We start from the raw sequence: 17751 nt of genomic DNA, 5'->3' as shown, positions 1-17751 counted from the left end.
GCCATGTCCATGGGACAGCGGGTGGGAGATGTGATTTCTGAGAGTTACCTCTTGCATTTTTTCTTTTCTTTAATTATTTTTATTAGAATAGGAAGCTTCAAAGAGGGAAATTCATGCAACTTACTCGGACTTGTCTGGTCACTGAGTCTCCGAAGTCTCCCACTGGAGGTCCGGGTGATTCCTAAAACAAGCAGAAGATTTGAATGGGCTTAGGGAGTTATGTGAATACAGGATATGTGGAGTAATCTCCCTACTATGACTTGACAGCTAGTGAGGCACAATTTCTGTTGGGAATCTGCTATGCACAATCACCTCTGTGATCAAGGGAAAGTTAAATGTTATTTTAAATAGAAAAAGACCTGAGGAGAGACCTCCACCTTTCCCTGAAGATGTCAAACATTATTATGCAAATGTCTCCTACCCACAAATCTATTTAGAGTTTCCAGAAACACCAGAGAGAACTTTGAAATCATTAAGAGGGACATGCATCTTCACCTCTTGCTCCAGGATATTTTATCCCAGAAACAAGTGCACGTCCAGAGACAGGTTTCCTTGCTGAGAGAGGAAAGCACAGGAATTTAAGGACCAACACAGGCCGTGCACTGACAGAGAGCTCAGCATAGAGGATGAAAATGCTTCCCAGAGGTGGCTGCCATAACACTGGTCTGCCAGGTATGCTGTAAAACTCATCAGAACCAGAATTCACCTTCGTAAGCCTTTGGTTAAAATGGTTAAAACCCAGCTTTACACAGAAACCATGTGCTCATTAGTGCCTCAGTTTCCCTTTTCCTAGCACAGTAACAGTGGACACAATGAATGCAGTGAAATACCTTGTATGCGATTCTGTACCCTGAAACTACCCCAAATGCTACCATGTCCTAATATGGGGATTCTCAGAAGGTTTGGCAGCTCCTCAGTCTCTGGTGGGTCCTGCTGGAGGAATAATAGCTCCAGCACGCTGCCCATCACCTTGGACATCAGATGCCAGAGATCACAGTGTCCAAAACAGAGCCAAGGAGGCTCCTCAGCACAATACAAACGCTGCTTGACTGCACCAATACTTTGAGTTGAGATTTCTATCCTGCAAACAGGTGAGAGACTCGCAGATTTTTGGGCTGATGTTGTTCCTTAATTACAAGTGATACTTTTAACAAGTATCTTCATTTCTCACCATCTATAAGATCTGTTGGACTCTATCAAAGAGGTTAAACCAGCACCCATTTAAGCTGCAGAACATGCACAAACTCCGATTTGTAACACAGTCACAACTGTAAAAACCTTCTCAGCTGGAAGAGTGCTTCCTATGAAAAAGAAAAGAAGGAAAATACATAAAAAAGGCAGGAAAGCGTTCATACCAACAAGCCCAGGGATGGAGAAAGGCAAGGGAAAAGGGCTGCTTGGCAACTCCACATGGAAAAAGTGTCTCATGCTCAGAAGCCTCTGCTTATAAATATGCATATATGTGTGCATTTTCTCTCTCCTTTTCCAATATAAAAAGCTTCTGTGCCTACAAAGTTCTGTGGCTGAACCACAGGGCTGGTCCCAGGGAAACGGTGGTGCTGCCCAACCGCAGCGGTGAGGAGAGAGCCCCTGGCCAGCATCGCCTGGAGTTGTCCCCCCCGCTCAGCTCTGCACCCCGAAGAGCACTGCCAGCCAAAGGGCCAAAAATAGGGCTGGGACCGTCCACTCGCCTGCGTGAACAGCCAGTCCGTCTTCTTGAGGGCTTTATCTGTGTTACAACGGGGCAGACTGCTGCTACACACATCACTCAGCCTGCAGTTTCCATTACTGACAGTGAGAGAAGTTCCTAAGAGGTTGGGCATCACAACCAGCATTATAAATGTTAAATATATTATTTCTATTAAACCCAGTTCCTGTTTTCTTTCTTAATTATTTCTCCTCCCTAAATATCTGCCGCTTCTCTGGACACTAGCAAGAATGACAAGGCACATTTCCTCTGCTCAATAGAGTTTTAAATAGCACTTCTCTAGACACCCTACAAGAGTGCTTCAGTCCTGGCTCGACTTCTTGCACAGAGCAAACACCTTTTCTTTGGCTGCGTGTGGACAAGGTGCCGTGTTGAAATCTGGCTTTCATATTTGCTCCAAATGTCCCTTATGGGTGGCATGCTGAAGAACACAGATATGCAGCCATACTGAGCTACTTAAATGCAGCCTTTTATGTTCAAAGACTTCATTCAGTCTGCGGCAAAGCAGGACGGAAGCAAAGAGAGGAGCTTACAAGCTTGGACAGGATTGCACATAGGAAATAGGCTTTATTCCCTTTAGCAATGACTCCAGTGGAAAAACACACACAGGACTTGGAGCATCCAATGCAGCACAGCTTCCGTACCCTGGCCGAGTCTGTACCTTTCATGCAAACGTTTCCGAGAATTTGTTTATCTCCCCTGTATCATAGCTTTTCTCTGGGGATCTGTAATTACTATTCACCCTCTTTTTAGACAGATAAACCCAAGGGTGGACAAGCTGAGTTGATTTGCTCTGTATTGGAGAAAGCATTAGAAGAAAGTGTCTTCTGACAGCTGTTGCTTCAACCCCTGGTAACAACATTAATAATACATAACAACACTGCTAATCCCCTTCGAAAAAAAGAGAACGTAAGGAGGAAACAAGCAATTTGTACAGGCTGTCTAACACCTTAACAGTAAATCTGCAAAGAGCTAGGAGCTCTCCCTCCGGAGTCCAAGCCAAGCTTGCCATCCCTCTTGTCCCATTGCCTCTCCACCAAGGAAGGATCCAAACACAATCTGGAAAGCAGATAAACAGCAGTGAAAGCCGGCAGCTTGGCAGGACAGATGAGATCTGTCCAGAAACAAAAAGAGAAAGCAACAGCCAAAAATATACAGCTCTGAACGCTCTGCCAGGAAGTCAGCAATGTGGGCAGGACCGGGCAGCATCGGCACGCTGAGCACATTCTGGGGTTACCTCTTATTTATAAGCATGGAAGCATCAGGCTGAGTCCTCAGTTTGGGCTGTGGGACTGTGAAATGAAAATCAAAGGTTTCCACCCCAGACACAGTGTCTACAAGTCTTCCCTCTTAACATAGTTCAAATGCCCTCAAGATATGCTATAAATTTGTTGTAATGTGCTAGACTAAGAAACATAGCAAAATATGCTTTATTTAGCTGAAATTGGGAATGCTTCACCACATCCCCAGCAGGATGACTTGAATAATGGAAGAGTCCAACAGTTAAAATTGGTCAATCCAAGAATAGTTCATTCAATCCAGCGGATGTGCTGCTGCAGGACAAAGTTATGACATTCACAGAGCTTCGCCTCACCTTGGCTCACTGGCTGAGCAAGATTTTTTCATGTTTTATAATCATTGACTAATTGGCTCCAGATCCACAGGCTGGGACCATACGGCATGGCAGAAAGGCAGCAGCACCAAAGGACACTGGGCTTTACTTGGGTCTCCTTTGCAACTGCTGAAGTCAAGATTTGCTCCAGCTGGGTTGTGTCAGTAGGACCTCAGCCAAGCTCACATTTAAATCACTCCCCAGAGACAATATTGTACCAAACGCTGTATTTTGTGCTTCTTGCAGTTGCTAATATAACACATGGTGGATGCAAAGCATTCCAGTATTGAAATGGAAGCATTTTCTAGACATTTGCCCCGATGCAGAGGATACAGACATGGTGCAGGGCAGCAAGGACACCGAATCCAGAGCATCTGGAGAAACTGTCCTTGCTACAGCGCGACTTCTCTAGTTGACTTTTCTGAATCTGAACCTAGTGCTAACAAGGGAATCACCAGAGATGTTCAACGCCAATACAGTCAACACGTAAGTTCTCCAAAATGCATCAGAGTTTTTGCATGATACACTGCAAACTTTTTATGTATAATAGTCATGAGACATGCAACTTGAGATTTATTTTCTCCACACAGTAAGGGATCCATGCCACTGCTCTCATGTCATGTACATATCAAAAGAACAAATGAGCAATTTTCATTATCAAGAGAAACCATAGTGTGAAGAAAAGCAATGGAGGATGTAACCCAGGAACTTGCTGCCTTTACACAGTCCAGTAAAAACAAGACAAACAAACAAAAGAACTCAAGCCAAACAAAGGTTGTATTGGAAAGGGATGGGCCAAAGCCAGCAGGAGACATCCCATACTGTGCTGGAGTCAGCAAAACAGCACCAGCTCATCTGAGCAGTCAGCATGATCCTTGCTTCTGTTAAATGCATTTACTAATGGGTCTGAAATCAGATAATTCAGCTTCCTTAACCACTCTGTACAAAAGCGGCAGGGGGTCCAGACAGCACTGGAGAAATGTCTCCAATCAAGACCACTGCCCTCCTACAGACATGTCCCACACTCAGCTTCTCGGAGCTGTCTCCAGCTCTGGGTCAGGTGACAAAGTCATCCTTAGACTCCACCAACTTTGTCACTGGGGTAGTGGGAGACCCCTCAGCAGAACAACACTTCGGAAGTGTCTACAGCACCTACATAACACCAGCATTTTAGAGTCGGCTTCCTCAAGGCAGGATGTCCACCAGCTTGTGCACTGCAGAAGCACCCAGTTCTACCTCCTCCAATCCATCCTGCCCTTTACTATCTCCACAGCCCATCCTGCTGTCAACTAGGGAGGATATAAGATGACAGCAAGGACACCACCTCATTTGCCCTGCCGCAGGTGCAGAGCGGGTACCTGTGCAGCCTGCTGGGATTTTTCCACTCCCTTTTAGGATGTGCATATCCATTGCAACACACTTATGGCCATCTGTTCAGGAACATACAGGGTATGAATTCTATCTCATTTTATCTGCTTCACAGGTGCTATCAAGAAAATTGCCTTCACTGGCATCTGTATTTCATCCTGCTTCACATGGATAAGCTCTAAAAGCTCCTTAGATAAAATGCCTGGAGAAGACCTCCTCAGTAACGAGGTCTGGAGCTGTTAACAGGAAGGATAACTCACCCATGGTTTGATCCACATCACACCACCACTGCCTCAGTGACTTCTCCAAAACACCGGACCAGCTGCTGGAGATTGAGCTGCAAAGTTACTGCTGACATAAGACATCGCCTTCAGAGATAGAGCCCTGCAAACAGAGCTGTGAATGTCACTGAAGACAGCTGGGGACAGAAAGGTTCCAGAGGAGCTGAGGACTGCAACAGAGACACATCTGTTTGTAGGGCAGCGATGGAAGAAGAATCTCTATTGCTCAAAGCCCGAGTCCAACGAACCACACAATTACAACTTCATTTCCATTAACTTGAAATCCACTTGTAACATTAACCTCAAAAGGAATATGTTTAAAGAAAAAAAAAGGAAAAAAATTCATGTTCATTTCCAGCTCTAATCAGAAACATGCACTGAAGAATAAAAGACATTTTTCCAGAGTCTGTGTAATAGACACTCTTTACAAAGAAGCTGAACACAGCTCAAAAAAAAAAAAAAAAAGCTTCAACTCATGTGCATGGTTTCGTTCTGGATCAAATATCTCTGGCAGCAAAGCGAGCTTTCACAGGGATGGAGGGATGCTGTTTCCAAGGGACACTGATTACAGGCTCAGGAGCGGACCACTACCTTCTGCAGCACAGCTACTGCCACATGGGCACACCAGTAAGCTCTATGTGTCTAGCTCAAAGGCAAAGTATGACCATACAGCCTAAAACATCATTTCACTGCTGTGGGAGCTGGATATCATCAGGCTGGGGCCAAAAACCACTGCTAATCAGCACAGCACCGTTAACATGAGTGGAGCCGTGAGTTCACACATAGAAAGAACTCAGCCTGAGGCTGGATTACAGATAACCCTCAAGGAAGCCACAGGAAAATTGGCATTAGAAAGATACATATATTCCTACCACAATGTTATAGTTCTGTCAGGTTCCAAACTCATTCTAACACCAAAAAAATGTTCCAAAAGCTTGTGCTAACAATAAGAAGCAGAAAGAATTAAGCCTCAAATTTTCCAGCGATAGAAAGTCTTCACCAAGGCCAGCAGTGGCCTGCCCAGAGCTCCGGAACACAGCAAAGGGTAGAAGGACCAGCCTTGCACATTGTTGTGGGACCCAGCACTACAATCTTTGCTCAAAATCGGGATTTGATTCAAGATTTCAACTCAAGTTAAACCACAATAGTTCTCGGGAAGGCAATTGATGCAGGCATTAGAGCTCAAGGCCAGAAAATTGCCTCGACTGACCTGTAAAAACCACACCACACATTTGCATCCACGCTTGAACAAAATCTTGGCTTTTCAGAGGCATTCAATCTCAATGTCAGGATTAAAACATTGGAGTGACCCCAACTGCTTCGGCAAGAGGCTCAGTAGTTAAAATGACCTTCAAACAGTGCAGAAACTGTGGCTTTTCACCATGCTTTTATTCTGAGGTGAGCAAACTCAATCCTCAGATATTCACTTGACAGAACTAACAAGATCATTTCACCACTGTTTGTGATGGTCTGTTCTTTACTGCCCACAAATTCCTCACAGCTGATAGTCATTCAGAGATACGCTGGACAATCATGAGAGCACAGAAAAAAGTTAGCATAAGCAGTTTTCATATGAAAAAGCATGTTAGTCATCATCTGTGGTCCTTCTGGTTAGAGCGTTTCAGTAATCTGGCTGGGCAGCGGAAGGGTTGCCACGTCACCACACTGACACATCAGATGACTTGTATAAATGCGTATTTATAATGCAAGCATCCATACAAATCGGAAGGGACTGGAAAAACAGGCCTTTTGTATGCACTGTCAGTTTTGCTGGTTTATGTGACTCTTACTGAGCAGCAGGAGGGAAGGAAAAAGGATTTATAAAGGAACAGATGACTGTTCCTGTGCAGCGGTACTGATCAGGAATGGACCTGGTAACAACTGTCAAGTCTAAAATCACTTCCAGTTCACTGCTGAAGCTAACCAGACTTCCAAAGAGATCTTATCCCTCTATATTTACCCTGTCTTCACCACACTCCTCATTTGCTCATACCCCTTAGCTTCTGAAATCCAGGAGGGAGAAGCAGCAAACCAAAGAGCTACAAACAGTGTCCTCAAGGCATTTTCACTAAATGAGGGGGTTTTGCAAGAATACAACACAGAGCTGACAAAACCATCACAAGAACAGCTTAGATCTGGTCCCATTTGTTTCTGCAGAATCTGCAACACCCCAGCAGTGATGGGAAGGCATCTGAACTCATCCAAGCTGCAGTCTTGCTCAAAGAAGTAAATAATCAAACTCTTACGTTAGCCAGCTGTCACAAGAGCTTCTGAGCTAGAAATGTGTTAGTTAATCATTAACATTAGTAGTACAAGAGTGCCTGGGAACCTGAATGGACAAGGGATAAGGCTTAGCACGCAGATCACTGCAAAAAGAAAGAACAAAATGAACCATCCCTGCTCATCTTCTGCCTTTTAAAAAACCCTAAACATTTACAGCATCCAGCCTCACGCATGCACCTAACTTCCTCAGGTTCCCCTGGCAATGGCCATGGATTAGTTGGAAAAAAACACTGACAGATTTCAAGGAAGGGAAAGGAATTTTAAAACCGCAATGTGGTATTTCCATATGGATCAAAAGCTCCCAGGACACCCCGTGGCTCTCCACCCCACTCCTCAGAGGCCCAGAACATTCTGGCTCCACCCACACAGGAGAACTCCTGGTGCAAACTTCCCAGCCCAGCATCTGGATCTGTGCTACGCTCTGACACTATGTGCAACTTCGGCTCTGTAAGCAGCAATGTGTTACTTCAGATTAAAAAAAGAAATAAATAATCATCCTTACTTAGATGTTAAATCAATTTCTTGTTGCTTTCTTGGAACCTCAATGCAACCTAAATCTAATTTTTCAGCCACAGCGTTTGCTTAGTGACCGCTCACTGCTTCTCTGCTCTTGTTTCAGACACACAGAACTCTCAAACTTGTTTCAAGGGTCCCCCTGCAGCAAACATCACCGGATTTATCATCGGAGCCCTGCAAGCCTGGGGCTGCCATCAGGATGTAATACAGACCCCTTCTGTTTGCCAGGCTCTGAAAGACAAATGTTGATTTTTCCCAGAGAGGGATGAGGGTGTAACAAAGAAGCAAAGCTGAGAACAAAGAGGCAGCGGCTTTCTAGCCAAAGCTCTGCCGATGACAAAGGGCAGAGGTTAAGGGTTATTCTGATCCCTGGTGACCCACCAGGCTGCGTGGCAGAGGCATGCCTGTAGCTAACAGGACACCCAGAGCAGATCTGGCCACTTTGGACTCCCAAACCTTAGGGAACAATTCCTCCCTTCTGCTGGAAGAGATAAGGGGCAGCCTTTGGGTTTTAGACCTGTGTCTGACTCTGAAAACATTGCAAAGGGAAAAACTCGGCCACGGATTTTATGTGGATGCAAACACTCAAGTCCAAGTCTCACTCTAGACTTGTGTCAAAGTGACTTTTTCCTCCACCGAGTATGAGAGATGCTTCACTGCACCATGTACCTTCTGGATGAAGGAACCAGGTACAGGTAAAGAAGCAGCCAAGAGAACAGAGTCAATAAATCCCATTCCCTCTCTAGCCAGAAGATTAGATATGTAGGGTGAAGATTCACAAACTGTCTGGCCACTTTATTGAGAAACAGTAACCTTGGAATTGCATTAAGCTCAATCAGACAACGGTCACTTTTCTCTCTGAATCAAACATCCACACAAAGGTACTTGGGGCTATACATGCTACCTGGAGCTCTTTCACTCAAGCCTCCCTAGTGTAGCAGCAGGCAGAGCATGCACACCTTGCTATCACGTGTTCATACGATGAGCCTGAATAACATTGGTGAGAGCCCTGCAATCCCTATATCAAAGCTGTGGTTCAGAAACCAGCTCCCTGGGTAGAGCTACACAGGAAATTTAAGCCCAGAATTACAGCTGCTCCATTGGGAAATCAAACACCCACATTCTTACATTTGTCTTTGACTCCAACTCCAGTTGCATCTTGATTTTCTGCTCATCCGAGGCTAACCTGCCCTAAGAAGATGCTGAGGTGAGCAGCCAGGGAGCACAAGCTCAGCAGCAGAGGCAAAGCTGTCTGCAGACACAGGAGTTGGGAACCGCTTGGCTGCCATCACATCACTACCACAATTCGTTGCACATAACTTTCCTCCTCCACATATCCTTTTCCCTGCCTGCAAAATGAGGTGTCAAACACTTCCCCTGCTTATAGGAACAGGAGGGATGTATTACTTAATATTTTTACATTTTAGCTGTGCTGTAAAGAATGATTCAGGCACTATCTATAGAATACTGAGATCACGTCCGCTGTCCTTAAACATCAAGGACGAAGGGAAGTTACAATTTGAGACTATGATGAAGCCCTGGACCCATATAATTGGGGGTTTTCTCCTATTACGTCTTCCTCAGAAGCAGCCAGGGCAATTCAGTTTCATAAACTAGTAACATTCTTTGAATGTTTTTCCTTCTACCTTACAATTATATTTAATAGTGGCTGTAGTAGAGAAATTGGAAGAGAACTTCAGCTAGTTTTTAGTTTTGAGTGCCAAATGTTGCAGATCAGCTTACACTACAGTTTGCAAAAGTGCCTTTACAAACTGTAGGATAACTCCATTTCTATCCTGAGAGAGGCTAAACGTATCTTAAAAACATCAGTGCTGCGCTTACGGTTCTTTCTTCCATCTTCAAGTCAGACACCCACAGAAGGACTGACTGCAGTCCCAAAGTCAGCTACACAAGCAGTTTAAGGCTGTATCTGCAACAGGTCAGTTTGTCAATGCTGATATGAAAGTTCCTGTGAGCTCTCCCTCTCCCCTCAGTCTCTCTCATATGAGGAGTTTAAAGGCATTAAATGAGGACTAGGTTCTCAGAACAATGCTGAGCCCCAGAATGTCTGTTCCTGTGCATCAGAGGAGTAAGGCAACCAGCACAAAAGCACTAAATTAATTTAAAAAACAAGATGTAGAATCAATACACAAGCGCTAATATCTTATTGGCTTATCCGGCTTATCCTTTTAAATCTTTAAGTGACAAAAAAAATAAATTCTAGATCAAACACCTACCTTTCTGCCAAGCCATGCTCTCCAACAGTCAGCTCTACAGAGAGGAAGCAGGAAAGCTAAGAACAGGTTCATTTAAATGAACTGCAGCTGTGGGAGCCACCACTACTTGATACTAACTTCATGATCTTCTCCACAGGTACCAAGTGGTCCCAGTGCAACTCCTTCCTCTAATAGGTTTCTGCAGCTGCCAGCAAGGGAAAGGTAAAGCACCTGGCACCACCAAACAGCTCAGCCCTGGCAAAAGGCAGAGTGAAATCACTCTTGGCACAGGTGAAAATCATTTCAAAGTGTGGAGCACTGCCTGCAGTCTCTAAGGAAGCTTTTCTCTCTTAAAAGAAGGCTCGCACAAGGAGACACAAAGCCTATTCTGTAGGTCTGGCTGAAAGGCAGCATTGTACATGGAACATGTCACGCTCAGGGTAACAGAGCTGGGGAGCAGAGGTCCCAGCCCAATCCAGAACTGCTCCCTCAAGCCACTCACCCCAGCGATACAAGTGTTCAGCCTCCGCTATAAAAAACCCTGCAGTGAAAAAGGCAATTGCTGCTATTTCTGTAACGAACACACACATATGCCCAGGACCCAGATCTGCTTTGTGCCGGTGCGAGTTCTCCTTGGAAAGCTCAGCCAGCAATCACTGAATAATCCAAACCTCCATGCACTGACCCTGGCACCACTAAGACCTTGCCCTGTGCTAAGCAGAGGCACAAAAGAGGATTCCCAACACGGTAAAGTTTATGGACTTGTGCCTTACGGCATAAGTAATGAACCACACCGCACATGACCTGCCACAGCGCACGCCTAGGCTGCTGCTGGCCAAATCCTAAAGGTTTTTCTCTGTCTGGAAGCTCAGGTCACTTCTGACGACCCCTACATCACTGTCAGAGTTTATTAGACAAGCTGACCATTTGTGAATGGCACCTTTCACAGTCAGAAGGCTCCAAGACCTCTTGTCCAGAGGGGATCCATGACCCTGTCATGTTCCTGCAGGCCAAACCTGCCCTGACCCTGCGTGAACATCACGCAGGCCGGAACCTCCTTTCCCTGTCCAGAGCTGCAGGATCAATGAGGGGCCAAGGGAGGATGTTCTGGGGGGTATTAGAATTCCAGCCTTATCTCCAGAGGCTGAGATCATGGGTAGAAAATGTTTCTGTGTTGTCTCAGCAAGCTCCCTGCTGGCACACCTCTTCCTCTCCACAAAAGCACCTCTTGTGGGCAGTTTTGGAGCCAGAGAAGAATCTTCAACTGGTACAAAATAAATGTGTTTATTGTTTCTGAGACATCAGATCTGCAATGTCTTCAGAGTGATGCAGCCATTCCGCAAGCAGCTGTGTCAAGGGAAGCAGCTCCAGCTGCACAAGGGGATGCCGTCACTTGTGAAAGCTTCTGGTACACCACTCGCCTCTGAAAACTGGTGGCCACGTGCCTTAGCATCTGCAAAGGAAGGATCCCTGCTATTTTAGAGAACTCTGCTTATCATCCTAAGACCTGGATTTGACTTTGCTCTTCCACAGCTACCTAAAAGCCTCAAGGAAGAACCTGCTTGAGCGTTTGCCCATTAAAAGCCTGAGCAGGAGCCCAGACACAGGCGCTGTGGCCGGTGAGTCATGTCCATCCCGAGGTGGAGGTGGAAGACAGGGTGATTCATCTGACAGCCCCTGGCAGGAGAGAGGCTGCAGGAACCAGCTCCGATTCAGAGAGCTGAATTTGCCTTTTACGTGGCAAAAATTAAATTAAAACTTGGGCAAAATTAGATTCCACCTTGTTGGTTTGTTTTTTTCCTGGCCTCAGTGCTCTGTAATACAGGATCTTGGCTCGCTCCAAGTGTGAATATCAATGTCTGAAAGGCTGAGGACACTTACAGGAATAGGAATCACTTTGGTTATCTGCACAGTCATTAGGCAAGGAGCAGGAGTCAGGATATCTGATTATGCCCCAACCTGGCCACGCAAACTGAATGACGCAGTTTGTTTCTCTGCAGCTCAGTTTCCCTCAGCAAGGAAGTGGGCATTTCTTTCATATATTTCTTTCACAGAGGATTTCACTTCAGAACACTTTGGGAACACAGAAGAAAAGGCGATGTTTATTCACAAAGCATATCCCCGGAGAAGCCCAAAGCCCCTGTGTAGGGCTCTGCTCTGGTGACACCAGGACAGTGCAAGGCCACTGCCAGGTAGCCCCATGCTCCAGGAGAAGCTGAGAAACAGCCACAGACCTCTCTAGAGAGAATTGTCACCACTTAAACCCTAAGTCTCCTGTGCATAAACAAAGCCTTGACTTCCAGGGCTCTTGGGCATCTGTCACCATCAGTTTATTCCATAAGTGAGTGAAATTAAAAAAATAAACCCCACAGCTAAAACAGTGTTTAATCTTGCAAAGATTATGATTACATGATTTGAAAAGTAGGAGAGGCTGTTAAGCCCCTAAAGCAGAGTTCTCTACTTGGTTTACTGTCTTATCTTGCCCATAATCTATAGGCAACAGGGCTCGCATGCTTCCAGGATGTTCTGAGGGCCTATGCCAAGGCAGTTTTTAATCCAAAGACTGATCTCCCAGCTATGTTTTGACCTAAGGATGCATCATTCATTAACCATCAGAAATGGGAAATACAGAAGTTATGAAAGATGAAGATGATCCCGAGTAGGGATGAAATGCCAATATGCTAGAGAATATTAAAATTTGGATGAATCCTAACACACTTTTCCATTTCAGAAAAGCAAAATAGCCATGAATAGGGTGCCATGTGATTCAGCAAGGACCTGTGCAAAGGTTTAATCTACACACTAGACTCACTCAAGCCAGTGATCGCAGGAGGTTCCTACGGAAGATTCATATCCTACGTGGGCTGAATTGTCAGATTTTATCATCATCAGCTACAGAAATAACTTAGGGTGACAAGTACTCCAGGCAGGTGCTTACAGGAAGGTGGGATGGAGCTGACTGCAAATTGAGGTATGGTAGGTAGACTGTCAGAGCCCCGTAAACGAGATGGCCAGCAGCATCCAGGCTCACCCCCAGGAGAACTTCACCTCATAGAAAACCATTCCCTTTGCAAACCTCTAACACTGTGAACCGGATCCTCAATGTGAAAAGCCACACGGTGCTAGGCAGACCAGCTCTGCTTCAAGAGTTTGTCTGCACTTAATGAGCTTAATTTGGTTCTATCATAACCTTAGGATTCCCTCCTGTCTAAGACACCAGGACAGATCGGCTACCAGATGAGCTCCAGAAAACCTAACCATGCCCAGCCATCCTCACAGCAAGCAGGCTGCTCCTGTCAGATCTGCACCGCTGACTGCTCCTCCAGCCTATGCCCAGCCCTGCAGCCCTGTGAGTGCAGAAGGAGTGGCAAAGCCTTGCGGAAGTTAGGAGTTAACAGGAGATCTTTGAGGCCGTGTTAATAAGCGATGATTTTGCCTTGAAACCATGAGTACCTGGGAATTGGACAAGGTGCTGCACGCCACCTGCTCCAGCTCCACGTGACAGCCAGGTATTTGCTTAGAGAGAAACGCAAACAAACCCACCCTGGCAAGCTTTGTACTCTCCTAGAAATTCAAACAAGGTCATCTCCAGACAGAAAACAGGAGAACACAAACCACTCCCGGGTAAAGCAGCTGCCCCGGTGCCTTCTTGGCAGCCCACACTCAGCGGAGAGGAGGTGAGGAGGAGGCAGGAGCAAAGCCACAACCCACTGGCAGGGTATCGGAGCAACCTCATCTCCATATGTAGTCACAGTTTACTGCCATACTGAGCAGAAGAGGAGTAGTTTTAACATCACGTCTTCTCCTTTTCGGACCCACCCTTTTCCATCCAGTGACACATTTTTCTAACAAACCAAGTAGGTTTGAAAAGAATATGCAACTTCTGATCCTGAATTCACCTGACCTAAGAAACCTGGGTGTTTTTTCCCCTGTGGCTGTAATTTCTGCTGTCCAGGTGAGAAGAGTTAAAATGCCACACATACTAAGGTGTGCAAAGAAGGAACAATTCCCACCCATAGGGGCCTGAGATCTGTCTGACAAGTTTAAAGAGACCCCCGTGCCCTCTACCTGTGCTGTGATTATACAAGGGAAGCTCTGAAGACAAGGCTACAAACTGTTGATGGCTCCTGTGTTCTTCACGGGAAAGGTGAATTCCTATGCAGATGTCTAACTCCACTGTGAAGTGTTCACAGAGCAGAAATTATCAATAAAAAATGCTTTCTGTACTCATAAGAACTCATAGTACCTCATCAACCTAGTTAGAACAACATTTATAATAAAGAAAAACTGTAAAATAATTCACGGGTTACTTGTATAGCTCTTATCTTCTCAGAGGCTATCACAGCATCCTTGCCAGTGTGCCCCAGTATAACTTCAGGCTGTTCTAATTCATGCGAGCACACAACTCTCTGAGGAAATTGCTTCCTGTCTTGATATTTTCCCTTGCATCCTTAAAAGATTTGATGCTTCTACCCTTCCTCCTCCAACTTGGTCGGGAAGCACGTGGAACCTGGTTTACCTCCTGTACCCATCTTCCACACCTTCAGTGCATGTTGGGAGAGAGCTGCAGCAATGCTCAAAATATCTATAAATCAGGCACATGCATTCAAAGCCCAGGGCAAAGACCAACACACCCTGGCTCACACCCTGTTCCTGGGGTGTCTGAGGAGGAAATATGCTCAGTTCGTCAGTGAAGTCACTTCCTTCATTGCATCTCTGCACCCCGGCATTCTTGAGTAGGTTTTTCCCCCATCAGTCTCCACTGCTGTACATGCAGAATAGCTTCTCTTTTGCCACCCACTGACCCACACTTGACCTGCAGGAAACACTTCTCACCCTGCTATGCTTCTCAGGAGGAGTCTGTACATCAGACACAGACACAGCTTTGGACACAGAAGCCTCTCTACAGGGTTAGTAATGAGGGAATTTTGTTTATTTTAACCCAAGACTACGGTCAGGTTTTCTGCTAGCTCACCAGGAGCCATGTGACTGTGTTGGACTGGTCTTCCGGCTCCTTCCCCGTGTCTGGAGCCACTAACCCTTCTCCCATGTTAAAAACCAGCAGCCAGCAAACTGTCCACCAGGGAACAGAAGCAGTCTATAAAAGGGTCTAACACAGACATGTACGATAACAAGCACCGGCATGGAAGACTTTTCTGTCCTCTATCCATTCCCAGGGGCTCTCATACTTGTATGCATGGCACAAAGGACATAAAAGGCTCAGTAAGATCTGAACATTAATCCAGACAATTTCTTAGTTCTTAACAGAGACAAATCCAGAAACAATTTCTTAGTACTCCCTCTCCACCACAGCTCAAGTGCAGGGCTCTTACTTTTCCCATGATGCTTGAAAACATGGCAAAGCCAAACAAAAATACCCAAAAAAAACTCCTTTAGCCACAGATATCTTCCTCCCCTCTTCCCACCACAAACACACTGTCCAAAAAGCCTGACGCATTTTAAAACATCAGTGCTTAATGCCAACTTCCTAGAGAGCAGCTGGTCTGCAAAGGAGCACAGAGAGCAGAGCAGCTCTTCTGCAGAGGCACATCTGAAACCTCCACAGATGGAGCAAACTCGCAAGGTCTGAGCTCATCCTGCCCAACATAAATTCATGGCTCCCAACATTAACTGCTGAAATCAGCTGTCAGATTATTTCCCATCACTGTTGGGAGGTTTATCTGACAAAAACCCACTCCAGGAAATAAATAACAGCCTTGTGTTGCAGCTGCCAAGCAGGACGGGAGAGACCACCCAAGCCATGACATCCCCCTACAGCCCACAGCACTGACAGCCTTTCCGTGCTCAGATGTGGGACTCACCAACTGAAGCGTCTCACTTGTCAGTATAGCAATTTGGGAAAGAGTTTACAGATGCAGATGTAGTTGAATGACAATTAATGTCGAAGGACAATTAGCTACGGTAATGTTAGTTCTTCAGGCCACCTAAGTCTGAACTGTTCAATAAATATTCAACAGCTTGGAGACATATAACCTATCTCCAAAAATGCAAATATTAAAAATTGAGTCATTTGAAACCCCATAGTAGGGTGTGGAGGTTTTGGTACAAGCTTGTGCACAACTCAGACTCATATTTCTTGGTATTACACCCAATTTGATAAAACATACTCTTTTAAGCACGTGAAGGCAGGACAGCAAAAGGAAAGAAAACCCTCATGTGGCAGACAGGGCTGTAAGAGCACATAATGAAGGTCAGAATTTAAGGATTTCCTGGTACTTCTAGCAATTGACCTTAGATAAAAAGCAATATAGCACACACGACTCCTTTTATTACTCAAACATTGAAAATCAACAAAGACTGAAAACTTCCTCAAAGCAAACCAGAGGATGAGGAGGATTATGGTATTTCAGGATTGGACTGACAACAACATCAACTTTCAACACATCAAAATAAATTCCATGCAGGCAGTCAATTATGTTTCATCTGTATTCCTATTGATTAAAAAATATAAATATCTTGAAGAATTTCTTCCCCATAAGAGTGGTGAGGCCCTGGCCCAGGTTGCCCAGGGAGGTTGTGGCTGCCCCACCCCTGGAGGCGTTCAAGGCCAGGTTGGATGGGGCTTGGGCAGCCTGAGCCAGTGGGGGGTGGGGGTGGAAATGAATGACCTTTAAGGTCCCTTCTAACCCAAACCATTCTATGACTCTATGATTTTAATTTAAAAAAAAATATTGAAAGTCATCTTGGAAGGAAAATGGAAACTGAATATTAGGAGAGCAAAGCAGTTGTAGAGAGCTGGTGGCTGGCACTCCTGGTCATAGACCTGAGCAGGCTGTTAGCTCCCCTCCAGCTGAGTCAGTAGGCGACACTAGGTCTTCTGCAGCCCAGAGCTGTATCTTTCTTGCAGGCAAACCAAAGCCTCCAGCCTCTTAACTCACAGCTTTTCATCAATCTTAGACTCACTTGAACAAAACCCTGCCACCTCCCATAGTCCACCACGAGCACAGCCTTTGTCCTGACTTGTAATACACCAAGATCTGTTATGCTTCTTAGCAGGTTTTTATTTGTACGTGTCCAGACACTTACAGCTCAGCCACTGAGTCATTCAACAACTGCTCTCGGCAGTAATTGCTGAGGGCATCTTGTCCTTGTTTCCTTTGTTTATTCTGTCCGTTATATAAAGCCATGGGCAATCCCCATTTCCCTTGATAACATCAAAAGCAAAGCAAAGTTGCACCCAGGGGCTGCTCTTCAGAATCAGAACTCCAAGTTGCTCTCCAAGCACATGAGCTCAGCGTTTCCCTCCCATCACCACCATAGCCTGTGAAGGGACACGCTTCCAAATGAGCTGAGGGAGGAACTGAGACCCTTTGCGTCACCAACACCTGCTTTGGGTCAGCCCCTCGAGGCCTCAGAGAAAGCTGCTGGGTGCTGGGGTCTTCCCAAAGCAAGCTGGTTCCTCTGCAGAACATCCTTTGGCGAGTGCTCTCGCTCCCCTGGGAACTGGAGCCCAAGCTCTGTTACTCCCTCAATCCCTAGAATAGCAATACTCCCACACCAGGAAATTATGGAATTTCTTGACCTTTCTAATTTCCATTATGCCTTTAACTGTCTCCTCCCCCTACGCTCCTTCTCTAAACAAATCTCATAGATGCACAAAGTGTTTCCTGTAAATAATATTCATTTGGCATGGGCAAAAGACAAAAAAGTAAGAAGAAGAAACCCTTTTGCTACTAGTTCCAGCTTGCAGTTGTCCCTGCAGTTTAACTTCCCTCTACTCCTCCTGGGAGGCTCGAAAGGCAGCTT

At 45.6% G+C, this 17751-nt stretch overlaps 1 protein-coding gene across 3 annotated transcripts in view; it reads right to left on the bottom strand.

Annotated features, from left to right (window-relative positions):
* The window catches only part of SEPTIN9 (septin 9), a 141964-nt gene that overhangs the window by 116101 nt on the left and 8112 nt on the right, over window positions 1-17751 (bottom strand). For 2 of the 3 annotated variants that reach the window (XM_054083274.1, XM_054083272.1), the window contains exon 2: window positions 125-181. In XM_054083274.1, coding sequence (XP_053939249.1) covers window positions 125-181 — 57 coding nt within the window. Of the gene's footprint in view, window positions 1-124; window positions 182-10005; window positions 10037-17751 lie in introns of those variants that run through there. The other variant, XM_054083275.1, reaches the window with a different exon arrangement.

Source organism: Cuculus canorus, chromosome 18 (genome assembly GCF_017976375.1).
Source record: "Cuculus canorus isolate bCucCan1 chromosome 18, bCucCan1.pri, whole genome shotgun sequence".
Classification (NCBI taxonomy): Eukaryota; Metazoa; Chordata; class Aves; order Cuculiformes; family Cuculidae; genus Cuculus; species Cuculus canorus.
Note: the sequence above shows the minus strand (reverse complement) of the source record. Positions and strands in the feature narration are given on the sequence as shown.